Genomic DNA, 27,890 nt, shown 5'->3' on the forward strand with positions numbered 1-27,890 from the left:
TTCACCCCATATAATTCTGGTTGACCATCATAACATAAATCCCCCCAACACAAAAAATAAATAAATAACTTTTTTAAAATGAAGGGATTTCTGGAGGGAGAAGAAAATATTCAATGGATAGTAAAGAAAAAATAGAAGTGTTTGAAGTAAAAGAATTTAAAATCCAATTAAGAAAAATATTGAGTTGAAATGGTAAGATTTAAGAGAGTATATAAAGACTAGAATGTGCTTTAATTAAAATGGTGGACAAATTTAATGAAAATAAAAAATTAATACTATAGAAATGAAAAACTGAAAACAAGTTGATGGCATTGAGAATTTAAAATAACACTGAAGATTTAAAAAAGTAAATCAAAAAAATTAAAACTAAAAGAAAAGAAAAGATTAGGAGAAATATTTTTAAATAAAAGCAGTTAGTAGGTAGAGAGATCAGAGTGGAGGAGGAGGGCAGCAGAGGTAAATCAACTGCAAGCAGATGACAAGTATGTAACATAGTTGTTGGGGAGAGTGGGTCCAGCTTCCAAGTGGTACAGCATCCCCAGTTGTAGAAATGGCAGCCTTTATATCTGGAGTGCCGAGGAGAGCTAACATGACATCTTGAAACCTCTGCTCTGAATCTCATTCCCAGACCTTTTTTTTGCCTTCTTGTAATGGGAGACTGTTTTCTCCCTTGCCTATCCCAGTCCAATGAGAGTGGTTTTCCTTGTTTAATAAGAAGCTGTTTGCTGGCTGGTCTGAAAACACAGCAGTTATGCTCGTCTTCCCCCTACTGATTCTTTTGGAGAAGTGCATTCAGAAACCAGCTGACTTAGGACTATTTATTGTGGGAGTCAAGGATGAGGGAGACTCTGGTTGGAAGCAATCAATAATTTGAAATAAAAGCAAGTTGTGCTGTTATTATTATAATGATTCATTGTTGTTATTACCCTTGCCACTATGTATTGAGTGCCTTCAGTATACCAGTTACTCTACTCAGCCCTTTAAGATATTGTTTTCAGTCCTCGAAAAACCTTGCAATATTGGTATTCAACTTTTCTTTTTATAGATGAAGGTCAGAGAGGTTAAATATCTCACCCACCATCACACAAATGAGTGGAGGACCAAACTTGAACCAAAATTAGTTTGACTTCAAAGTTTGTGCCCTTTTTATGACATTAGAAGGAAAGAATTCCAGATTTTGTATGAACTAGCTGTCAACTGTAAACTATTCAAAGGTAGTATAACTGATTTGACTATATATCTAACCATACAAACTTGAATTATATAGAGAAACTTACAAACAAGAACAATGTTTTCTTTCACATGGAATCAAGTTTAGGCCTAATTAGAAGACTGAATAGGTACAGCTGGACAAAAAACATAATGTTTATACTATTCTATTTCTTTTAAAATATTGATTTATTTTATTATTAAAGTGATACATAATCATTGCAGAATATTTAGAAAATATAGAAGAGAGAAGAAAATGATAATATTTTTATTCCGACCTAGCAGAGATACCCATTAAAATATATGTATAGGAATATACATACTTCCACAACTGTCCTCTGTCCATCAGTGTTTGGTTCTAATATTTAATAATGCAAGTTTTGCATACTCTTGCTACTACTTGCTTATACAAAATTTCAGTGCCGGCAACTGTCCTCATAATCCTTAGGGAAGAGTTTATGAAACTATCTGCACCTCTCTTACAAGCCAGTAATTCTCCAGGCATGCTCTCCTGGCACGGCTTCTGTGCCACTGGGAACAGTCATGCCCTCCAGGTATCACTGTCTCCTGCTCAACTGCAGACTGGTTCCCTTGAAGTGACAAAGCTGCTTTATGTTTGGCTGTAAAAAGAAAATAATACTTTCTTCTGCCCCCCAGGATTATGTGCTTTTAGCAAGTACCATGGCAGTGCTGCACGTGTCTTGATGGTTTTCGGGACTTTAATGAAAGTACTTTTACAGAATGTTTTCAAAGAATTATCACAATCTCAAATGGCTCAGAAATGAGTCTAAGGAAGGCCCAGCTGGGGAACCACAGAATTCCTTCTGTCTTCCACTGACCAAGCCTTTCCTACTGAATGGAGATCGCGAGCCTGACTTCTTATCTCAGGATGAGTCTCACAAGTACAGGCATATCTCATTTTATTGTACTTCACAGATATTGCCTTTTTTTTTTTTTTTACAACTTGAAGGTTTGTGCAATCCTGCATCGAATGTCTATCGGTGCCTTTTATTTTTTGCCAACAGCATTTGCTCACTTTGTGTTGCTGTGTCACGTTTTGATAATTCTCATAATATTTCAAACTTTTTCGTTATTATTATATTTGTCATGGTGATCTGAGATTAAAGATCTTGGATGATACTATTGTAATCGTTTTTGGGACACTCAGAACATTTAGGTAAGCAGTAAAATACCGAACAATGTACATTTCCTCTATCCTTCATGCCTTGTTTTCTTTGTGGTTAAATCTCCTTTGGTCTAGAACAGTAAAAAAAGGGAAGGTTTGGAATACTATTTTATTAAATAGGCAGAAAACTGGTTACAATTTTAAATATTCAAAGTGGTTAAAACACTTGTTTATATAGTTGTGAGGGAAACTGATTCTGTGAGAGAAATCTGGTGTGACTATCAAGCCACTGAAGTTTTAAATTAGGTTATTGGTTTTCTCATTCAAAACATATGGAGCCCTCAAATTCCAGATATGTTATATTGTAATATTGATTTGGAAGCTAGTTGTTTAGAATAAATATTGTTTATAACAACTGTTAGAGGAAAAACTATTTAATTTACTATATAACCTATTTATCATTCAATGCAATGAAAGGAGAAAACAAAAATGTTAACTCTAATAATAATTACAAAGAGATAATTAAATTTAATTTAATACTTACACTGAAGAGATGTGCTTAAGGAAAAGTATGCTGACTAAAACATGAAGATGGAGATGAACATTGTGAAAAATATGAAGACATCAGGGCATTTTGAGGGCCTTTCAGCTCAGGACTGGGAGTAATGAAAAGGTGTGGTGTGCAGCTTTAAATAAGGCAGGTCTGCAGCTGACCTTCTAGAACTCAGGTAGTGCTTGTATTTTTGCCACTCATTTCTGATCCAGGCTCCTCAGCAACCTTGTGAAGCAGAAACCATATGCAACAGAGGTGCAGTTCCAATCGATTATTACGGATTTCACTCACCTGGCAAAGATGTGCTGCCAAGCAGAAAAAAGTGAAATATGTTTCCAAGAAGAGGTATTCCTATTTCCTTGCCTGTTCTCTTTGCACTCTTTGGGCTTCTTAAAGTTAAAAAAGCTTTTTCTCCATTCCAATTATGAGTGGATTAGGAGAAAATCACTGTCTAGATGGATTGATATATTTGGTTTTAGGATATGTTAATAGTTATGTTTGTTTGAGAAAATTAGGAGTGTTAGACATGGATAGATATGAATAAAAGAGTCATGATACCATATGGACTGGGCATGTTTCTGACTGGGAATGGAAGAGAGAAGGATGAACTGAAGACTGATGACTGTAGAGAAATGGAGTCCTTGGAAATACAGAGAAATATAAAAGAAATAACAGTTTGAAGACTTGTCTGAACAAACTATAGTTTTGTTCTAGAGATTTCTGAGGGCATGATCAGGAAGAGTCACCAAATGTAGTTTAGGGCTTAACTAAGGAACCTAAGGATTTCATTTTCTCAGTGGCCAGAAGATGACTAGAATAGGGATTGAAGAATTGGAAAGAACGATGGCCAGAGAAGAGTGTTTATCTGTGTACACACGCCAGACTGACTACCAGGAAACTGTTTTCTGTAATTTATCTAATGGCATGTAGTTAACAAGTAAATGATTTTTACTTGTTAAATCATTTTAAGTCAAATTTACTTGTGACTTAAATTTCAAAGAACATCATGGTGGCACAGAATATTCATGTAAATTCATGCAGCGGAACTGGAATAGACTGTTCTCTCAGAGGCACGACTTGAGGAGCAGAAACTTGGATACAGTGGGTAATAGTACCTGAGTAGAGGAAATTAATTGTTCAGGTTAAAGAAAAAAAATAAAGCAGCCTTTACAGTCAAAACAGGCTGGGGCTGGTTAGGACTGTAGCGAAGTTTAACAATGGCCCAAGAAAATGTTTTCACAGGTAACAATTTTCACGAATGCCTTAAATTTCTTTAGTGGCTCTTTTCTATGTAATCAGCCAAACTGTACATGTATATTTTATTGAAAGTCATATATCTGTAGTCCAGTCAAAGATAGGCAAACTACAGCCCTCGGGCTAAAGCGGTTCTACTTTCTGTTTTTGTAAATAAGGTTGTATCAGGACACAGTCATGCCCATTTACTTACATATTGCCTACTACTGTTCTTTTGTCTACAACAAGAGAATTGAGTAGTTGCAGAATTGAGTAGTAGTAACAGAGACTGTATGAACTGCAAAGGCCCCAATATTTATAATCTGGCGCTTCACGGAAAAATAATTCGCTGACTCCCAGACTAGCTGATATAAAAAATGAAAATAATTACCTATACTGGAATCCATTTACTTATTTTAAAGCTGTTTTACTTTTTGTAAAGCCTTCAGAAAACATGTCTCTACCCATGTAACAACCCCATAGCCACACAAAGAAACACTTTTGCAGAAGGGCCTGTGCCTGGAAATTTCCAAGGGAGTTTTCTTGAAGTTTTCTTGCCCTTGAGGACCACTTCAAGAACAACTTTTCTAAAGTACAAGTAGATAATTACAAACTATTCCCTCATCCGCTCCCAATGTTTTCATACGCCTTTTAATGAGAAGTTAGAACCAAAGACAGTAACAGGAATAATAAAACAATTGGAAAATAATAATTTATGGAAAAAATTGAAAGAATTTAGGGATATTAAATATAAATATAAGACTGGATTATTTAAAAAATAACTTTATAGTATATTAATAGGCCTAACAAAAAATGTGGGAATAGATGATCAAAATATTTTGAAATCTTATCATCAAGAATTTGTCTTTGTGCTTCTGTGTTTGTGGAAGGAGTCTAGATTTGACTATAGTATAAAGGAATACTAGTGGCTTTGGGAGTCTCCATGGAACCACAATCCCAGAGGTGAAGAGGCTCAGCCAACTGGCAGTCTGCAGATGTTCCAAGTCAGGTTAAAAGACCAACTGCCCCAGGGACCTACAGGCATTTTCTTTCTTTCTTTTTTTCTCTTCTGAAATTACAATAACCAATTATGTGAACTTGTTCTTCCTCTTAAAAGAGAAAGCAGACAAGTTTGAAGACTGCCTTTCTAGCAATGGCTATTGGGAAAAGGCATTTTTAGATAAGATGGAGGCTATATTTTGAGTAGTTAGCCAGAACGAGGGCAAGTTCTAAGGAGAAAAAGTACAGCAAAGTCGTGTTGGAATGTTGGCAAGAGTAAGAATAAAATATAAAGGAGGAATAAAATAAGAAACTCAGCTACACAAGGTGTATTTGGATCATCCAAAGAAAAGGAATCTCACCTTTCATAAAATAATAATGTGAGTTATAATCCTCAGCAGGTTCAAGGAGAAAATTCTCTCTTTAAGGTGAGTGGAGAAAGATAACTATAACCTGAAATATCTATCTATCTATCAAAAGAATATAATATAGAAGAAAATTAACATGAATTAGCAGAAATTTGGACAGGGCGAAATGATGTTTTGAAAATAACACATGAATTTAACAATAAAAATAACCCCAAAGTTCTGCTTTTATTTTTACTTTTAAAAATAATTATTTTTTAAATTACAGTTAACACTTCAATGTTATATTAGATTCAGGTATACAACATAGTGATTAGACATTTCTATCACTTACAAAGTGATCACCCCAATAAATCTACTACCCATCTGACACCATACATAGTTATTATAATATTATCAACTATATTCCTTATGCTATACTTTATTTCCCCATGACTATTTTGTAACTACCTTTTTGTATTTTTTAATATCTTCCCCTTTTTAACCCAGCCACCCAACTCCCCTCTCATCTGGCAACCATCAAAATGTTCTCTGTATCTGTGAGTTTCTTTCTGTTTTGTTGTTTGTTTGTTTTGTTTTTTAAATTCCACATATAAGTGAAATTATATGGCATTTGTCTTTCTCTGTCTGACTTACTCCATTCAGTTTTATGCCTTCTAGGTTTATCTAAGTTGTTGCAGATGGCAAGATTTCATTCTTTTTTATGGCTAGATAATATTCCATTATATATATGTCGTACTCTTCTTTATCAATTCATCCATTGATGGACATTTAGATTGCCTCCATAGAGTAAATAATGCTGCAATGAACATATGGATTCACGTGTCCTTTCAAAGTAGTGTTTTTGTTTTTTTCATATAAACACCCAGAAGGGGGATAACTAGGTCCTTCTTTGTCTCTTGTTGTAACCTTCGTTTTAAAGTCTATTTTGTCTGGTATAAATATTGCTACCCTAGCTTTTTTGTTCTTTAGTTTTCATTTTCATGAAATATCTTTTTCTGTCTCTTTACTTTCAGTCAGTGTGTCTTTCAATCTGAAATGAGTCTCTTATAGACAGCATATATAAAGGTCTTGTTTTCTAATCCATTCAGCCACCCTATGTCTTTCGATTGGAGCATTTAATCCATTTACATCTGAAGTAATTGTTGCCATTTTATTATTCATATTTTTTGTCTTTTTTCTTTTTCATCTTTAAAAAGTTTATTTAACATTACCTGTAATACTGGTTTGGTGGTGATAAACTCCTTTAGCTTTTTCTTGTTTGGGAAACTCTTTATTTGTCCTTCGATTCTAAATGATAACTTTGCTAGGTAGAGTAATCTTCATTGTAGGCCCTTGCTTTTCATCATTTTGAATATTTCATGCCAATCCCTCTGGCCTGCACAGTTTCTTTTGAGAAATCAACTGACAATCTTATGGAAGCTTCCTTGTAGGTAACTAACTCTCTTGCTGCTTTTAGAATTCTCTCTTTGGCATTTTAATTATGATGTATCTTTGTCTGAGCCTCTCTGGGTTCATCTTGTTTGTGACTCTGCACTTCCTGGCCTTGTATGTATATTTTCTTTACACATGAGGAAAGTTTTCAGTCATTATTTCTTTAAATAGGTTTTCAATCTCTTGCTCTCTCTTTTCTCCTTCTGGTACCTCTAAGATGCAAGTTGTTGCATCTAAGATGCTTGATGTTGTTCCAGAGGTCCCTTAAACTATCCTCAGTTTTTTGGATTCTTTTTTTCTTTTTGTTGTTCTGATTGGATGTTTTCTTCTACCTTATATTCCAAATTGCTGATGTGATTCTCTGTTTTTTCTAATTTACTGTTGATTCTTTGTAATGTATTCTTCATTTCAGTTATTATATTCTTAATTTCTGACTTGTTCTTTTTTATGTTTTCTAACTCTATTTTTATGTTTCCTGTCTCTTTGTTAAAGTTCTCACTGAGATCACTGAGCATCCTTATAGCCAATGTTTTGAACTCTGCATATGGTAGATTGCCATTTTGTTTAGTTCTTTTCTGGAGCTTTGCTCTCTTCTTTCATTTGGGACATGTATCTTTGTCTCCCCATTTTGGCTGCCTCCCTGTATTTGTTTCTATGTATAGGTAGGGCTGCTATGTCTCTGTTTTGGTAGAGTGGCCTTATGTAGTAGGTGTTCTGTGGGACCCAGTGTCGTAGCCTCCTTGATCACCTGAGCTGGGTGCTCCAGGTGAGTCCCTTGTGTGGGTTGTATGTGCCATCCTATTGTAGTTGAGCCTAGGTTGCTGTTTGCACATCAGTGGGAAGGTTTGACTCTCAGGTTGATTGGTTGCAAAGACTGACTGTGACCACAGTGGAGGAACTATTGTGTAGGGGATGATATTAAGGAGGAGGATTCATTTTAGTGGGGCTCTGATCCCTGCCTAGTCTCTCCTTTGGGTGTGTCATTTGTGGAGGCAGTTGGGTGATGCTCTGGTGTGATCTGAAGCTAGCCACTGGGTGTGTTGTTTCTGGGGCCTCTTGGGAGGGGCTCTGTTGCAGCCCAAAGTCAGTGTTGCCTATGCCTTGCCTAGGGTCACTTGGTATGAGCTACAAAGTGATCTTCTGATGGTTACCACTTGTGCTGAGCTTGGAGATGCCTAGAAGAGACTAAGCTGTGAACCAAGACTGGCTGCTGTTAGTACTGGGCTTGGGGCTGCTTAGCAAATGGTAGGCATGCTGAGGCCAGATGCTGCTTGTGTGGGGTTCATGAACCTTTGAGAGATTTTAAGAAAGTCTGTAGAATAACCCAACACAGATCATTTGTATGGAAAAGCCACTAGAAGCAGCTTGAGTAGGCCCACAAGTTAGGTGGGGCAGGATCTCTGGGAATCACCAAGGTGAGGTGAATAGTGTTGGCTAGGTTGATGGATACTCAGATATGGTGCCTGCCTGTAACTGCATGCCAGGTTGGAGGAGGGCTCAACAAAGGAACAATGTTTTTGCCAGCATTTCTGTCTGGGAGAAAGCTACCCCACCACTCCTCGTGCTAAAATCAGACAATTCAATTCTTCTGCATATGTCTCTGGTACTTTGGGAGCTGCTGCCCCAATGCTGGAGCTCAGAGTGAGTGAGTCTATCAGTGGGTAAGTTCATGTACAGGCCCCTTTAAGAGAAACACTTGAGACTCCAGCCGCCCTGTTTCACTCAGCCGCAATCTCGGCTGGTTTTCATAGCCAGAAGTTGTGGGAACTTATCTTCCTGGCACTGGTGCTCTGGGCTGTGGAGCCCAGTGTGGGATTGGGACCCTGCTCCTTTGGGGGGATCTCTGCAGCCGAGATATCATTTCTGATTTTAATTGTCCTACTTGGGTGTAGGATACCCATTCTGCATCTTTGCTTCTCCTACCAGTATGGCCTTAGTTATAGGACTTCTGTTCAGCTAGGCAATTCTCAGTTATGGTTGTTCTGTAGTTTAGTCGTAACTTTAAAGTGGTTGTGAGAGGAGGCCAGCACAGAATTTACCTACTCTGCCATTTTGACTGCTGCTTTTAGATGTGACTTAACACAAGTTCATATGAAGAGACCTGCTGGTTTAAGTAGTCTATACTAACAACTTGATGGGTCTATTATCAAAACTATCGCAATCTTGGAATGCATTTCTGAAGGAAAATAAGCATCAAATTAAGCAATGTGATAATCCCAATCTATATGGGTCAGGTCATTTTGGGTTATCATGTTTAGTTTTTTATGATATGTTACATAACTTTTGAAAATTATGTAAGTAATATACAAACATGATAAATTTTCAAACAGAAGAGCAGGTCATAGTTCCCATTCCCAAAAGATAACCAATTAAAAATTTTTACTTTTAGTTCTCCTAGTGATTACTATCATCACTTTAATATTACTAAAATATTATCATTACTTAAAGAATATAGTGTACTTACACTAACTTCAACAACCCTTCCCACAAATTATTTCTCAATTTTTTAAAAAAAGTATTTTTAGTTCTTATATTGTTTCTATTTTATTTCTTGGTCCTGCAACTTCAGTCAGCATCTGATGATTCTCTAAAACATAATTAACATGTCTAAATTTCTTTTGATTTCTTTGCCAGCTTTCCTTTTTAAAGCTATACCATTACTTCTACACTGTCTGGGTTTATTCATCCTGCTTTGTAAATATAAGGTTTATGTGCTTTGTTAATAGATTGATGCAAAAAACTGGAAACCATTAAATAGTATATTCAATAGTGTGTTTACTTAGAATATTATTTACAGCAATACTGTGAATGAATTGACCAATAAGTTAATGACTTATTCTGTACACCTAAAGGGTGTCAAGATTAAATGAAGTGTCTTTTCTTAGCTACTATCAAATGTAGAAAAACATGCCACATTTATTTAGTTTTGCACATTTGGACTATAATTTCTTAGTGTATCCTTCTTTTTTGAGAGTTTCTAATTGCCTTTCACTTTTCTCGTTGACAAATAAAGCACCTACTTTAATCACACCACTAAAATATTTCAGATTCTTAATCATATAGTTTTTGTAATAGAATATTCTCTCCTCTTAAAGCTACATTTAGAAATGTAAAACTGACTTAATCTTTCAGTTTGGATCTAATAGTTTCTAGAACTGATTCATGGCTGTCCACATGGGGTTTCTTTTCAGTGTAATCTTGGGTAAATTTTATTATTTCTAAAATCCTATTTGTCTTTTTTCTTGGATTCTTTTAAGTTTTCTTGGCCTGCATTTGTATGTGTGTATGTATGGATGTGTGTATTTTTCCATAATGAGCACATGGGATATAAACTTTCTGGGTCCTTGCATTTGTAAATATTATTTTGTCCATATATTTGCATAGCATTTTATCTGGTATGTCAGTTGCGACTCTTTAGCTGTAAATAATAGGATCAAAATCTGGCTCACCTAAGTAAAAATTAGTTTATTGAAAGGATAGTGGCAGCTTCAGGAATCTTTAGGCAGTTTTTGAAAAACAGGAATCTTTTGAAAAACAGGCTGCGCAGTAGACATCCCTTGGGATGTGCTTTTCAATCCTTTGTTTTCATTCTAGATACTCTTTGGACATGATGATTTGCCAATACCCTTTTAAAATGTGTTGTCTCTCATCTCTTCCAAAATTCTAATGCAATAACCATAAAAATATACAAAAACAAAACAAAACAAAACAAAACTTATCACTAAAAAGAAAAATCTCCATCAACGTAAGAGATATTGATAAACTTCTGGAAAAATAAAAACAAAACCATTGGTATGATATTAACCAGTCTTCCAAAGTGCAGAAATACGAGCTCAGAAAAGTAACATGAATAGATGCACCAGCAATAAAAGACCCGGAAGTCATTCATTGATGAAGATTTTTCTTTTTAGTGATAGTTTTTTTTTGTATATTGTTATTGTTATTGCATTAGAATTTTGGAAGAGATAAGAGACAACACATTTTAAAAGGGTATTGGCAAATCGTCATGTCCAAAGAGTATCTAGAATGAAAAGAAGGATTGAAAAGCACATCCCGAGGGATATGGAGAAATAAACTGACAATGTTTATCCAAAAGTCTTAGGATAGGTGACATGTTAGCAGTCTCCTAACAAAGCCCAGAATTACAGTGAATCAAAGAGTGACTGATTTGGTCTCAACATATGGAAGATATTTCCTCTTTCTTCTCTCTGTTATCCACATTCTATCATACGAGTTCATGTTTTGTATTTCAAAATCTTGCTTGGGCCTCACATCAAGATGTAGAGTTATCGTCATTTTTTATTTCATGCAGGGCAGTCCTTATTATTATAATGCATTCCTTCTACCTTAGCTTTATCAGAAACTCTTTTTTTCCCCCAGTACTTGCTATCAGAGAACTATGGAATAAATGAAGTCAGGAAGGACTGACATGGAGAAATATGACTTCCTCCACTATTGTTCAGTTCAGAGAAAATGAACAAGATTAAATATAAGGGTCTAGTGATTGCTTAAGGAAAATTTCCCATGAAGACCCATGAAGATTGGTTTAAAAAGTCTGAGTTACCAAAGAACCTAGGGTACATTAAACTCTAGAGGCATTTTTAAAATGAACCTACATAGATTCTACTCTCTAGATGATTTAGGATAGTACTGCTTGAGGGTAAAAAGGAGGATTAAATTGATAGACTTCTAATCATTTTCCAAAGAATCATAAGGGCTCTTAAGAGTATAAGTCATCTATCCCTCAGAATGTGTGTGTGTGTGTGTGTGTGTGTGTGTGTGCACGCGCATGTGCGTGCACATGCTTGCATGTGGAGTTCTGGAGGTCTCATTTCCGGTTTGCTAAAAATCTCACTTTTATCTATCTATCTATCTATCTATCTATCTATCTATCTATCTATCTATCTATCTATCTTGGCTTCCACAAATGATTTTTATTTGAACAATGACTATACAGGTAAAAATTGGGGAAAACTGCTGGAAGTGATGTAGAGGTCTATAGCAGTATGTATGAAGAGGGTAGAGAGATACTCTAATTTATTTTAGTGGCTTCTTCCTCTTGAGTCCCTGTACCTGACTATGTGATGATTTAGCCTGGGATTAGCCTAGAACGGTTTTAAAATTCAGTGAGAAGCTGATGCTGATTGTTCGTTTTTACCCTGCAGTGAAAGAGTTCCATATTTTTGTGAGAAGAAAGCAAATTTTTATTTATTTCAAATCTGGGGTCCTGAAAATAGAGGAGACATTGCAGTTAATTAAATCATCAAGCCTTTGAGAAATTCTATGACCTTGAGAAACAAGGTCATTAAAGCCAACTCAGGCATACAACGGAGAGGTTGTAAATATTTTCTCTTTGGGGATCATAGCTGTTTAGGTGTTTTTGTTTGTTTGTTTTCCCTCCTTCTCTCACAGATGTGCTTATTTGCTTTTTTTCGTAGGAGTCCAAACTGATTGAAAAGTGCCAGTCTCTTTTGGGAAGCAAATGATCCCAGCAAATGTCAATGTAGGATCTTTGCCGAGATCTGCATTTTATTTTTCATGAATAAGAAAACACATGTCAAATATTCAAAATAAAATAATAACCAACAAAATAATTTTTCAGCTAATTATAATGTTATTCAAGAACACTAAAGAGTCTACACTAGATCTCCCCTTTCCTATTCGACAGAGAAATCTGCTTATTGTAACCCTCATACAATCCACTTTCATTCTCTTTTCCCTCCCTAAGCTTCCTGGTTCTTAGAAGCAGCAACAGAAATATGAAATCAAGGGGCCTTTGAAAAGCCTCAGGTAGTTGTAAAAGGCTGCCACATTTACTGGGAACTGGTTATTAGGTTTCCAGAGAGAAAAGACCCCAAGTATAAATGGAGTTCTTGTCTATACTGCTACTAAAAATGATTATTGATAAGTTGAATGAAATGTACTTTATAATAAAGTTACCTTCAAAACTGTTTGCCTTTCATCTTTATCCTATACATGTGATGCAGACATTGGAACCAAGGGGTCCTAATATATTTCTATTAATTTGAGCTTTCAGCGATGGTTTGTAACAGCAGTCTTTCTCCTGGAAATCTTGGTGTAAATGATGTAAAGAACTTATTATTTGGACTTATTTTTACTTTTCCAGATTTTGCGGGGGAGTAATAAAAAGCAAGTAGTAATATTTTAGTGTTTACTAAATAAGTTAATTATTTTGATTAGATAAAATAATTTAATTCTCTTTACTTGATTTTAAATAGTATTCCTCACTCCAGTGGTTTCAACATGTTTCTATACATTAGCAAGTTAAATCCAATAAATATATGTTAAGTACATATTGCATTTAATACACTGCTAGGTGCTTCAGGGAATAGCATGAATATGATAAGACCAGATCACTAGTAAGTTCACGTAAAATATAAACACATAAGGAATTATAATAATGGGTAAATTTAAAATTTCCATTGTCACAAGAGCAGAGTTAAGTGATAATGTGGTACACAGGAGTTTGAGATCACACACTGTCTCATAGATCAGAAGAGGTCATGAAAGAAGTGACTCCGGTCAAGGACTAGACAATGAGCATGGCTTCAACAGAGAGATGTGGTAGAGTGTGAGGTGTTTAGAGGAATGGTGAATGAGTTAGTTTGGCTAGTTTTAAGACAAGAATTAAGGTAAGCTGTGGGCATAAGACTTAGTGGAAGATAGGGTTGCAATGATGGGTGAGGACATACTGTAGTTTAATTATAACAGCTAATATTTACCACACGCTTTTGTGTAAAATGCTAGCCACATATTATTATTGTATGATATTATTACATGTATTATCCCTATAACACCTACAACCATTTCATGACGTAGATACCATTATTCCTATTTTACAAATGAGGACACATAAGAATGCCAAATTGAGGGAGAGTAGCTTAGGGTGAGGCCATAATGGTTAAAAGTGTGGATTTTGGAGCCGTAGCTTCAAATCCTCCCCAGCTCCTCTACTGAAAACTTTAACAAATCTCTTTACCTCTCTCTTCATGGCTTACTTTCATCATCTACAAAATTAGGGTGAGTGATTTCCTCCTGGGCCTGTGATAGACATTAAATGAATTGATATACGTAAAGCACTTAAAATAGTGCTTGATAAATGGTAAGTGCTATCAGTTTAAACAATATGATATTGCTGCCTTTCAGGTCAAATATTGACCATTTCGAATGGCTCGATCTAATAGGCGTTAGCTATTAGTATTAATTTAAAAGCCAAATGGATGCCATTGTAGGGTTTTGCCCTCTTTAGTTGCATCTTGTTCTTTTATTTCCTTTCATATGTAGATATATTAACATAATAATTACACCTGCCATCATCAACTGCCTTGTAAATGGATGTCTTTCCCCTTCAGTTCCTGAAACCAATCTGAACAGCCCTAAACAAAATTCCACAGTAACACTGTTTAACTGAATATTTCATACAACCAAGAGATAATAAAATATTCTGTCATATTAGGGAAAACCATATAGAAAAGATTCTATACATACTTCTTCAGCTGCTAGATCAGATCTGTGAAAAAGGAGGCATATATACAAGGAATTTTACAAAAAAATATTTCAGATAATTCACTTACTCATTCTTTTATTCACTCATTAATTCATCTAGTCCTTTATTCAATTGATTTTTGTTGAGCACATTCTATACACAAGACACAACATTAAATACAGCAAAGGATACAAAGACGAATGTGACAGGTGTTCTACGATTAATAGGTATAACAGTAGCTGGAATTGAATTTGAACTACTATATAACTGATGGTGACATATTCAAACCATCTAAAGCAAGGATAACTAGTTTTGTGACAAAAGTTTATATTCTTCTATTAAGCAAAGATGAGTCTAAAGTGAACTTATTTTTGTCTCAAAAATTGTATTAGTTATATACTGTGAAGTAAATTATTCTAAAATTTAGCAGCATACTACAACAAACATTTCTTGTCTTACACAGTTTCCGAGGATCAAAATCCAGGAGTTATTTAGCTAGATTTTCTGGCTCGGGGTCTCTCATGAAGTTGTAGTCAAGCTATTAGTCAGGGCTGTAGTTGCCTGAAGATTTGACTAGGGCTAGCACATGGCCTACTCAACCAGCTGAGGATGGAAGGTTTCAATTCCTTTCTGGCTTTTGGCAAAAGGTCTCCATTCTTGTCATGTATTCCTTTCCCCAGGGACATAGCAGGTGGCCTTTTCCAGAGCCAGTGATCCATGAGAGCGAGCAAAGACACCACAGCAACTTTCATGATCTAATCTCCAAAGTTGCAAGCTGTCACTTCTGCTTTCCTCTATTTATTAGAGTGGAATCACTAAGTCTAATCCATTTACAAGATGTGCGAAATTGGCTATACCTCTTGAAAGGAGCATCAAAGGCTTTATGGATATATATTAAAACTACTACATGAGTGATGTTAATGTCTCATTTAAATAATTTAAACTTTTTTTGCATCTGGTAGAACTGTGTTTGCATGTGCTTGCTACTTTCTATTGATAACGTTTTAATCATAACTTTCCTATTTCCTGATTTAAGAGGTAAAACATGTTCATTAGAGAATATTTAAAAAGCACAGAAAAGTTTTTAAAAAATAAATCAGCCATAATTCTGCAAACTAGACATAACCACATATACATGTTGTTTTTAGTTTGCGAGTTGTATGCACAAATATTAGTGTTTGCACATGTATAAAAACACATTTTATGAACTGTAAATATTTGGGAATATTTATATATTCTTATTTAGATACATATGGAGAATTTACTCCTATAATTAAAATTTATTTGGAAACAATTCTAATAGCTGCATAACATTATATGGATAAATCTTTCCTTCTTTAATCTTTCTATTTTTGAACATTTAGGCTATTTACTTCCTTTTATCACAATAAATAGGAATATAGTATCTTTCATACTGTCTTTGTATGTCTGATTATTTAAATATAAGATCCTAGAAGTAGAATTATAGGATGAGCTTATGGCTCAATTGTTTTCAAGGATAGTTATATACCAGAAGTTTGAGAGCTCATCTCATTATAATTTGTCAAATAGTATTATCTTTTCTTAATTTTTACTAAATAGACCAAAAATGTATTTCACTGTTCTTTACTTTGTGTTTTGATGACATGCTGGTTATTTTATTGCCTCTATACTCCAAATTCATTCTTGGCTGTCAGCTCTGTAAAATGGATATGGACCCTTTAAATATGTTTTCTTTGCAGCTCGCGTGTTGCGCTTTGTCAGTAGAGGGCACTGAAGAAGCATTATAGGAGGAAGTTAGTCTTTCCTGATTCCTAGGGCCGCCCTCCTGGGAAACTGACTATTTTTCTCAACTGCTCTGCCCAGCATGGTTTTTGCAGTGCTAGTTGCCTGTAGGGTGCAGCTTTCTCTAGCATTTACTCCCCCGACCCCTTTTTCTCCTTCTGATTTGGTTTGTGGTGGCATAGCCTGGAGCCCCACTGCAGGCCTGTGCCCTAGCTTAGATCACTACTCTCTGCACCTTCTCTTCAACTAGGTTTATGGTCCCAGAGAAGGCCCTGTGAGGCTGGCCATCTAGTGAGTCACTTGTTCAACCTTTGTCCCATGAAGCTTTGAAAATGCCACAGCTCATGTCACACACAGAGTTATACCAGGTTCCTTTAAAGGAGGACCCTCTAGCTCCTAGTCCTAGCAGCAACTGCAGCAGTAACCCTGACTCCATCTTTGTGCTTGCCCTTCAACATTAGCTTACCTATCCCCCAAACTGTTTCCTGGGGACCTCTAGACACAGACCCAATATGATCTGAGCCTTGCACTTGCAGCAAAGTCCCAAGTCTCTCTACACACCTGGCCACCTGCCTAAGTTGGTCTGTACCCCGGAGGGTTGTTTCTGCTTGCCTTGTGGCTGTGGCCCGGCTCTGGTCTGGGTAACCAGTAAACTTCTCTATCTAGTGGGCTGCAAACATACCTTCTCCAGTGAATTTTGAATGCTTCCTTCCTAGCTTTTCCTTTTTGGAGCACTCTTCCTCAGACTTAGGCTACCCTTTAGAGTTCTCTTTCCATGTTTTAGTTACTCTCCTATCATGGCTTAATAATTCCTTATACTAAATGTCCCCTTTTTAAATTTCTGTGTAGTTTCTCTCTCTTGATTGGACACAGATTAAAGTTGATCATTGTTAAGATACACATTTTTCACATACTTAGTAGCCATTTGCATTTCCTTTTCTGTGATTTTACTTTGTATGTAATCTGCCTTTTTTTTTTTTTTTTTTTTACCTATCCAAGCCTTGGTATCTTTCTGATGAATTTTGTAGACTTTCCATATATTAAAGATGAATCTTTTGTCATGTTTATGGCAAGTACTTGATGCTACATTAAACTTTTTATAAGTTTATTGAATTTTAACTATTACATTTGCCTTATTTTAGCAAGATGAGACTATTTTCTTCTTAATTGACAGACAAAAGGATAAAGATGCAAACTTCTGTTTTACACAATAAGAGATTTCCTAGGACTGAAAATGATTTTTCCTTTCATCCAATTTAGATTTGGTGACAATGAGAAGTAACACTTTTGTTTTAAAAATGTTTCATATTTTGAGAATTATTTTTCCAACTGAGTTTAGTACATATAACCTTATCCCATAGTACATGTAAAATGTAATCCAACAATTGAATACAATGGTTATGAGAAATGCAAATAGAAGTAGTTTAGAGAATGGAAGAAAGCTGTATACAACTCCATTTTAATATAGAGTTCATAAATAAAATCATAGATGATGCTTGAAGCATTCTCAGTATTTTTTTTTTTTTCCCACATTGGTACAAGCAGACTTGTAAGTACTTCGAGCATTATCTTGTAGAATGGGATGTCTTGCAGAAAAAGGGCAGCACTCTGCATTCCTTGCCTAGCTTCAGCTACTATAGCTCTGCATTATCTTGGGTAGTCACTCAGTAACAATGGTTATTGAGAGTTAAATCTTGGCCTAGCTAATTAAATATATTAAGTCTCCGTGTGATATTTGTCTGGAAAAATAAAGAACACTAGTTCAAATGACCTAAAAGAAAAAAAGCTTAAGAATGAAAGTCGTCAGCGAACAGAGCAAAAAGAAGGGCGTGGTTGAGGAAATTACAGTTTGGATTTCTTAACAGAGTTTGTAATCTTTTCCTTCCCAAAGGACAGATAGCTCTGATGTTACAGATAGCCAAAAGTCACCTACCCATATAAAGACAGCTCTAGATGTTATGAAAATGTTAGAGTTTTAAGGAGCTGTAAAACACTGTCACCATCAGATTCCTTGGAGGGTGTAAGAATGTGCTTCTGTTTTATTTCAAGAGCTTGCAGCTTTTACTTCTGAATCATTTCTGAGAATTGATTGATGATATTCCAGTTCTCCTGACAGTTCAAACTAAAAGAAATTTAAACTTCATGATATCTAGAGATGTCATTTAAATTCAAGTTTTCTGAGTGTTTCACTATAAAAACTATTCGGAATACATAGTATCCAAACTTATTTCAGTTACTGAAACTAAATTCAAGTTAATTTCAGTCCAATTGTGAATTCTAGTTAACCTCATCACCTCGAAGAGAGATAAACATTTTCAACATTCAATATTTTACAGATTCAAGTTCATATATATTTGTATGAATGCAAATATAGAATGTATGTACTCATCAAATAGTAACATCTAATTTTGTTGAAGTGGTTTAGCAATAGCGGCCTGTACTGCTAAACTGTCGTCTCTGTTTTTACTATCTGTTTACTCTGGAGATATTTCAGTATAATAGCCTTTTCTGTATTGAATCTGAAAATGAAAAGGAGAGAAATAGTATTAAAAATTGAACATATATTGTGCATTGAACCTATTAAAGAAGCAAGCACCTAGAGTGCATGCTCTTGACTTACTTTGTTATTGTTCTTTGAATTTCTCTTTTCTCTTCTTCATTTAATCTTTGAAGTATGGATTCCAAGAGAGAAAAATGAAAATTAATGTACTGGGCTACCTGAAAAAAAAAAACACACACACACACATACACAAAAAGGAAGCAGAACATTTATGTGAGAAGTTTCTGAGTCAGGAGGAAGCAAAGACAGATTCAGGTGATAGTATTCATACATCACTGCTAATTTCTTCTGTATCTTTATCCATGAGGAAAATGCGAGCATTCTTTTTGGACGGTCCCTGTATGAGCCTATGCAGTAGTGGAATGTCTGTCTTCTTTAGCCGTCTCTGCTCTGCAAATGAAAACAAGAATGAACTTTGCCAGGAGTCTGTACTAGAGAAAAAGAAAAAAGATAATTTATCCATGCATATATTTTTAGCATGCTTTAAAAAAAAAATCTTAAAAAGAATATACCATAGGAGGCACACATTCAAAAAAGTTAAATTGCAATGAAAATCTTTAAATGATCTAAAAATGGATTTCTTTCTCTTGTTATCTCTCAAGGTTTGACTTTGTATCTCAGAAAATTCAACCTTGCTTTTGGCTAGGATGTGCAGACAAATCTCCAGTTTCATTTATGCCTTTTATCAAGCAACACACCACAAAATTTCTTTATAATTTTTCATTCATTCATTTAACAAATATTTATTGATTCCTTCCTAGTTCAGTAAATGTAATTCCAAATCTTTCTAGTAGTGTAGGTCTGAAACTTTGTAATTATCTTCAATTCTTCCTTTCTTTCTCACATCACATCAAATCTGTGGCACTTCCTTAAAAATATATACAGAATTTTTTGATATTGGGGTATTTTTATTACATCATTCATCTGGGGGCTTAATCTATTCAGCCATGATAATGAGATAAGAAAGAAAATAACTTCCAATTTGGTATATTACTAGAACATCCAATTTCCAGCAGTTTTAATATAAATACTCCTAATCACAAAAGCACTTCCAACTTTCTGTCAAAGTAGTTTCACATCTGTGATTTTGTTTTTTACTGGAATGAAGCTAGTGCTCTTATATTCATCTTTTTTTCCTCCTTCTTTCCCTAAATATTTTTTGAGTTCTTACTATGTGTCAGATATTGTTGTATAGTTGCTGAGTAAACTACAGAACAGAAAAGAATAAAATCACTTCCTTTCATTCTACTGGAAGAGACAAATGATAAGGAAGATAAATCAATAAAGTATGCCATATGTTAGTGATAAGTATTCAGAAGAAAAATGAAACAAGAAAGGGGAACAGAAAGTATGTGTATGTGTGAATGTGTGTGTATAATAATTGCAGTTTGCAATTATTAATGGGGTGGCTGAGGAAGGCCTCGCTGAACAAGTAACATTTGAGTAAAGACTTGAAGGCGATGAGGGATGGAACCACAAAGCTATCTGGGGGAAGTGTGTTCTAAACAGAGTAAGTAAACAAGTAAAGCGTAGGTGAGGCCAGGGCATGCCTAATGCTATCGAAAGCAGCAAGGATCCAGAGTAGCTAGCATGAAGAAGATAAGGGGAGGGTTAGCAAAAGATGAAATAAAGAAAGAATGGGTATAAAGACTCTGGCTTTACTGTGAGAAGAGAGACCATTGGAGGATTTGAGAAGAGGTGTGACAGGGTCTGACTTATGTTGTTAAAGAACAATCTGTTCATTATGTTGAAATAGACTAAAGAGGGAAGAGTAGACTAGTCTTTTCTACATTATCATCTATCTATGAAATAAATTCCCTTGGGCTCTTAAAAATTCCGAGATTCAGAACTGTTCTCATTTCCTGGGCTGGACTTACCCCAGGAAAAAAGTCACGAGAGGATCTAGAACACAAAAGCCACCCACTCCACAATTGAAGTGACATTATCCATTCCTGTATCCACAAAGTTGGAGTTCATTGCTTTAATTCCGCTACCATTACTGAAGAAATGGGAACCTCAATAATTTAGCTCCTCTTATTAACCCACTAGATCTTCTTTTGATCTCTACATCTTATGTTAACTTAGTTTTGCATCTTTAGTTTGTTCTACTCTTGGTATTATAGAGCAAGGTTTCTTGCTTCACAATTTTGCTTCATAATACCTGGGATAATTATTAGAAATACATATTCTTAGACTGTCTCCAGATCTGAAAGGGCTTGGGAATCTGTATTTTAGAAGAAATCTCCACATAATTCTGAAGTACACTATAATTTGAGAAACACTGTGATAGGTCATAGGCTTAATAGATATAAAGTGTTAAAATAGACCTATCTTTACTTTCCAGATTATTACCCAGACAGGTGCTATATGCTGCATTCTTTTCTCTGTTCCTGGTCCCCAAAAGATCCTAGTTGTGATTATCTTCAGTTCTTGATTTTATATGTGAGAAATTTTGATACAAAATATGAATTAAAACATGATTCTCACAGGTAAACTTTTAAAGAACTACATTTTTATGGTGAAAATAGACATTTTATCCGATTATAAAAAATAACACATGCTTTGGGGAGAAAAAATGAGGTGATCTAAGTCAAAGGGTACACATTTTCAGTTATTAGAAAAATAAATTCTGAGGATCTAATGTATACAATAGTGACTATAGTTAATAATATAGTATTGTACACTTAAAAGTTGGTGAGAGTAAATCTTAAGCATTCTTACTTACCGCATGAAAAAAAGTTAACTACGTGAAGTGATGAATGTGTTAATTATCTTTATCTTGGTAATCATTCTACAATGTATGTATACAAAATCATCATGTTGTATATTTTAAATATATACAATTATATTTGTCAATTATTCCCAATTATTCCTCAATAAAGTTACACACATACACACACATATACACACACACTATTGAAATTGAAACTATGAAGAAAAGTGTAAGGCAGAAAGGAAAAATCACTAGAATCCCAGAACTCTGAGGTAATCAGCATTATGCATTGAGTGGCCATCCCTTCATATATCTCTTTATGCGCACAAACACACAATACATAAAGATGGTAATACATAACTCGCTATTTTTATTGTAGACATATTTTTTTAATATCATAATTTAGTGGGTTTTTTGCTTCTGCATTCTTTCACTTTCCCATCCTCTTTTCTGCGTATCCCCAACGCTCTAACCAGGTTATTTATGTTAAGGGCTTGATATTTATCATTCCATACCTTTCTCCCTGATCATGTAATCATACATACCACATATTTAAATAGGGATATATAATTCTTTTACAAAGATAGGATCATAGATATATATTTTTAGGCATCTTGCAGTTTTTCATTAAATATATGTTATAAAATTTCCTCCATTCAGCTGGTATAAATCTAGCTCGTTCTATTTAATGCCTGAGTAATAATCACTTATTCAACCATTCCTCTATGATTGGTAACTTTGTCTTTAGCTTTTTGTCATTATAAACAGCCTTGCACATAAATCTGTAGGTATTAGTCTTCTTATTTTTGTGAAATAAAAATTCTCGCCAGTGGGATTGCTGGATAAAGCCTGTGTGTATGCTGTAAATTTTAATAAATACTGCTAGATGAGTTCTGAAAAAGCAAAGACAGTCATATTTTCACCAGAATTGCATGAAATTACCCTTCACCTTTATCTATACCAGTCATAGGTAGAATCATTTAAAAATTTTTGCCAGTCCGTTAAGTGTGAGATAATATTGCATTTTGGACTAAATTTGCATTTCCTTGACTACTGGATTCTCGTGAATATTTGTATTTACTTGAGTTTAAGACTTTTCCTAAAAATATTTACTGGTCATTTTAATGTTTTATCCTTTGAATTGCTTTACCATACTTCTTTTTAGTTTTATTGAATTGGTTGTCATTTTGTTATTATTTTGTAAGAACTCTTTGATATGTTAGGCACTAATATTTTTTCTGATATTCTTCATAATCTATTGTTTATATTTGTTAACATTTTACATAGTCCAATGTTTCTACCTTTTATTTTATACCTTTTAATTTTTTCCTAAACTAGAATATGAATATATATATATATATATCTATCTATCCTTGGACTTTTCAAAAAAATATATATATACTTCTTAAATTTAAGCCTTTAAATTATAAGGACTTTATTTCTGTGTATGTTTGGAGATGCAGTTTTCATTTTCTTATAGTTATTATGACATCGAAATGTACATTTTATTCTATTCATTTCTGGTTTAACAATTTGACACTTAAATTGTAACCTGGAATACTTCTGCAATTTAACATGTAAATTTTTTCAATTTTGAGTTTTCAAAAATTTTAGTATCACCTTAGGTTTTCTCTAATCTCTTTCACTCCCTGCTCCTAGCTACCCCACATATAACACCTTCTCAATGCTCTACTTCTAACCTTTTACTCCCTACCACCAACATCTGAGTATGTTTCTCTACTGAGGAAGAGTTAACACTCCTATAATGTGTCAGATTCTCTGCTAAGAAAGATAATATTAACAAGATCAGAGAAAAATGCAATGCAATCGTGACTCTAGTAAGAGCTAGAGCACAGAGGTCAACATGACTTAAATGCTTAACAATTCCTGGGAATTTTCATAGATTCTCAAGGGCTCTGATCACCATTCAGATAACTGAATGTTGGTCAACAAGCAAACTCTTTTGTATTATAGACTCTTCTAGGATACTATGGTTTCTTTAGTTCTTCTAAAACACCTTCACCTCTTTTCCTCTTTCCTTCTCTCTCTTTCTTCTACAGAATGAGGTAAACTGCTCTTCTGTCTTCCCTATGGGCAGAAAACTAACACACTGGAGTTCTGTAAAAAGAGTGATCAAGCTTTCTTACCTCCTGTTGCAAAAATAATGTAAAGTGCAAAGTCCTGGGCACTGTTTTCAATCTGTAGGTGGGAAAAAATGAACAGACATGAATTCTTTGTTGTCATATGATGTTTTCTAAGCTAACTAGACTCAAATTATGTATTCATTTCCTCACTTTCATTTTTTACTATCAGACATAAAACCTTCTCTGCTCTCGGGGAATAATGTACTTTCTCATAGCACAATTAGTAAAAGGTGTCATATTTAGTAAATAATTCTTCAGAACTAAACATTTAATTTAGGTTTACATATTCATAGGTCTTTTTTGGAAGAGAGCATTTATGTGTCTACAATTAAATTATATATAAGATATGTATAGCTCAGTTCGGCAATAAAAATTACCTTAAATTTTTGGAGAAGTTGCTTTATTACTTCTTCGGTTTTCATGTTACTGTTTATTCTGACTTTAGTTTCTGATCCAAAGGCTGGGGTAAAAATTGATGTCTACAGAGAAAAAAAAAAAAGATCGTCATACTAGTCCTTAAAATTACTTCAAATTAACAACAGTCAATATCTTGAAACTGGCCTTCTTTAGGCCAAAGAATCCAAGGTCACCAATTTAAAAAACTTGTTTTCTTGTTTTTGCTTTCTTTGTTGTTCTTGAATATTGTGTCTCCTTTTAAGCAGCCTCATATTGTTTCTAGAGTAAATTAGGTAAAACATTACTTGAGAATGTTCAAAACATTTTTACTAGTATAGTTTAGTATAGTTTAAGATTTCAAAATAAGTTAACTATTGTAACTAACCACAAATAAAACGTAATGTGAATAGGTTTTTTTTAAATTCACATGCCATATCTTCCTCTTGCTTGGAAATAATTGTTCTAAATTTTTTTTAGTTTGAACTATATGAAATCACTCTTTTTTTTGGTTGGTCAGAAATGGTCCAGTGTTATGGTTCAGCCTGTATCTCACCTGAGGGTTTGGGTAAAAGTGCTATCAGTTGAAGCTCTAGTACAATATTTCCCACAAGTTGCTCTAATCAAGAGTCTACCTTCCAGGTGATACTTGGTAAAATGTTTCCATGGTCAGAGATATCTGAGACATCTCTCATGGGGGTTAGTAATATATATAAAAAAACTCACATCCAACATAAAACTATGGATTGTTCACTCTTAATTTGATCATTATTCGTATTTTAAAATAAATACTATACCTTTTAAATATACTTGTTAATAACCAATGAAACATACTTTAGAAAAAGCTGGCCAATAATATTTGTTCAGCTAGGATTTCCCTAACTTGTACATGTTTCCTGGTTACATGTCTACCCAGATTAAGATGATTGAGTGCTTAGCAAGAGCTGATCAATCTATTTAGACAAATCAACATGTAAGTAAATTAGTGGTTATTAGGCAGAATATGTAATTCCTAAACATAACGATATTATTACAAAGAATGACATAGAATTCTCAAGTAATTATTAATTTAACATAGTCCTAATTATGTGCCAACATCTATTCTAAGTCCCGTATAAATAAATACTAATTTAATCCTTAAAACAACCGTAAGTAGACAAAATTAATTTTGTCCTATAATACAAATAATATATGTTCAAATTAAAAAAAAAATAGTGAGTAAAGATTCACAAGGTGGGTAATTGATGGCGTATGTGTAACTTATGACTCTCAGAAGAAATATGACTTTATGTGTGCCAGAGCGTGAAAAAGAAAAAATTCTCACTCATTAGGTAGCAGATTGTAAGAAGAATGGCATAAATGTTTATTTTAAAATAAAAAAGGACATTAAATAAAATTTATTTCCATATATCTCATTTATATGTGTGATCTTCAAGTGTTCAAAGACTGTAAAAATGGGGTGGGTTCAGAAGAAATGGAGATGAGTGGGTTTTGGGGTAGCTTAATGGAATGTTAGATAGATAAGCTCTATGTTGGGAGATCAATAAATAAACATTTAAGTATATATATGTGCACATATTTGCGTAAGTAAAAATCTGCTTATGAAAATGTTTTCAGAAAATTAAGTTTAAGAATTAAGTTTTGTTAAGTATGAAAAAATTCAATGTTTGTGGACATGATAAGGCATAGATGAGTCGCTATGACACTTATGAGCAGTGCTTATGAGTTCTATGGAGTCCTAGAGAACCATATGTGCATTTTGCACTAAGGCGAGGATATATTAGACATGTGGTTTGATATTTTCATGGTGTTTGTCAATAGCACTACATTAGGATTCAGAAGACCTAGAATCTACTGTCTATTAACTCCAACTTTGTCAACTCAACATTGAGACCTAAAGAGGCCTCAGTGATTTCATTTATAAGAGAGTAAGACTAGGTGATCTCCAAGAGATCTTCTAATGTGCCAACATATGATGAATTTGGAATCATGTTTTTCAGAGTTTTATTTAAAACGGCATTCTTTACATCAGTTTTGTTGGTCAAAACACATAATAGAACCTTGTTATAAAGTTATTTTTTATTACATGGATAGAACTGTACCACAGGTCAAGTCATATCTATAATTTATCTACAAATATCACAATGTAAGCCTCTAATATAGGTGTTATCCATGTTCTAACAATATTGGCACTATCAAGAGGTTTTGTGATATAAAACCATATTTAAAAACTATGTTTAAGTTTCTAGATGCTGATAATTGCATACCTGTTGACAGAGGGCTTTCGGCTTTTGAGTTTCCTTTGATTTTCTGTTTTGCTAGTTATCAAATTTCAGTGAATGACATTTGTATAAAATATATGTAGTCCCAGCTTGATCTCTTTCAATCAGCAACAATAAAATTAATGTAAATTGAGTTCTTCCTTTGTGCCAGGCACTGTGCTGAATTCATCTTATTTCATTTAATCCTATTAACAACTTTGTAAAGTAAGAAGAATGAAAGAACTAAGGCTAAGAGATTGAATAAATTTTTAACTTTGCTCAGCAAGAATTTGAAATCAGTTCATCAAGCTGTAGCACTCAAATACTGAACCATTTAGCCATGATGCTACACTGCCAACTTAGTGCCAATTTCATTCTTAGCACCGGGTATTAGTCTGGAAGCCACTCATTTAAAACAATGTGGCTTTCACAGCCTTATTTAACACAAATCACCTCACAAGGTAACCACACACAACATAATTCTGAGGAGAAGAAGAAACCAGGACAATTGGTAGTTGGACAACCACGGGGGAACTGTCAATGTTATTTTATGTCCAGGAGGATAATTCTTGAACCAGAAAAATGTCTAATTTGAACAAGGAATTTAGAAGGGAGGTTTGTCCCTACCAATCTCCAACAGCACAGTAGTGATACCCTCATGGTGTGGAAGATGGAATAAGGTAAAAGTCCCTACAGGAAAAAGCTTAAGAGAAATGAGTTAATATTTTTATTAAAGGGCTCAGAATGGTGCCTGGTACAAAGTGCTTTTAAAGTATTTATTCAATGAATAGGTAAATGGTTGCTAAAGTACATGACATAAAAAATATTTGTTTTAGAAAAATAATATATTTTCTAAAGCAAAATACTATGTAAAGGCATGTGTAAATTTAAGTGAAGAATCAGGATACAAATTATGTCTAGACTACAACTATAATTGAATAAAAAATGACACATATATGTATGTATATATAATATAATATGTAATATATATTGTGTGTGTGTGTGTGTGTGTGTGTGTGTGTGTGTGTATAATACATTATGTCCAAGACCTGTCAGGGAACAAGGCAAAATTAGAAATTTAATTTATTGGAATAAATAGGACTATGGCTGATTTTTTCAAATTTCATTGTTAATGTTCAAATGTAGAACCATTCTCTATTGTAGCAGTTACATTATTCTAATGCCATTTGTCAATATATTGGTTTCTTTGCTCATGTCCTGAGCTCATTGCTGGCAGAGGCATCAACTGACTCATTTTTATATTTCCAGTGCTTGGCATAGGACCTGCCATTTAGAGTTGATTCATTATGATGGCTAAGAATTTGGGTTCTGGAGTCAGACAAAGCTGAGCTCAAGTCCAAAGCTACTATTTAAAAGCAGTGTGACCTCAGACAAATTGCTTAACCTCTGTGAACCTCAATTAACTCATATGTAAAGCAGGAAAAATAATGGTACCTACTTTATAGCATCGTTTTAGTAATTAATGAGATAATTCATCAAAAATCAATTTAAAACAGTTTAATAACTAATATGTAGAGAATATCCAATAAACATTAGATATATTGCTACTATTGTTATTCTTACTATTTTTAATTATAAGTTGAATTGAGTGCTACTGTTAGCATAATA

The 27,890-nt window shown here is 34.2% G+C and overlaps 2 protein-coding genes across 13 annotated transcripts in view; one reads left to right on the plus strand and one right to left on the minus strand.

The window, feature by feature from the left end:
- LOC120588194 (alpha-fetoprotein-like) overlaps window positions 1–15,673 on the plus strand; it is a 44,117-nt gene extending 28,444 nt beyond the window's left edge. For 6 of the 8 annotated variants that reach the window (XM_039845429.1, XM_039845432.1, XM_039845430.1 and 3 more), the window contains one exon: window positions 3,101–4,103. In XM_039845429.1, the coding sequence (XP_039701363.1) occupies window positions 3,101–3,377 (277 nt within the window). In that variant the 3' untranslated portion in view covers window positions 3,378–4,103. Of the gene's footprint in view, window positions 1–3,100; window positions 4,104–12,357 lie in introns of those variants that run through there. The other 2 variants (XM_039845431.1, XM_039845433.1) reach the window with 2 other exon arrangements.
- Window positions 15,674–17,147: 1,474 nt separating this feature from the next.
- RASSF6 (Ras association domain family member 6) overlaps window positions 17,148–27,890 on the minus strand; it is a 48,732-nt gene continuing 37,989 nt past the window's right edge. For 4 of the 5 annotated variants that reach the window (XM_039845438.1, XM_039845439.1, XM_039845437.1 and 1 more), the window contains 5 exons: window positions 23,985–24,086; window positions 23,611–23,662; window positions 19,022–19,140; window positions 18,811–18,908; window positions 17,148–18,709 (listed from right to left, as the gene is read on the minus strand). In XM_039845438.1, coding sequence (XP_039701372.1) covers window positions 18,634–18,709; window positions 18,811–18,908; window positions 19,022–19,140; window positions 23,611–23,662; window positions 23,985–24,086 — 447 coding nt within the window. In that variant the 3' untranslated portion in view covers window positions 17,148–18,633. The remainder of the gene's footprint in view (window positions 18,710–18,810; window positions 18,909–19,021; window positions 19,141–23,610; window positions 23,663–23,984; window positions 24,087–27,890) is intronic. The other variant, XM_039845440.1, reaches the window with a different exon arrangement.

Source organism: Pteropus medius, unplaced genomic scaffold, assembly GCF_902729225.1.
Source record: "Pteropus medius unplaced genomic scaffold, Ma_sr-lr_union100, whole genome shotgun sequence".
NCBI classification, from domain to species: domain Eukaryota; kingdom Metazoa; phylum Chordata; class Mammalia; order Chiroptera; family Pteropodidae; genus Pteropus; species Pteropus medius.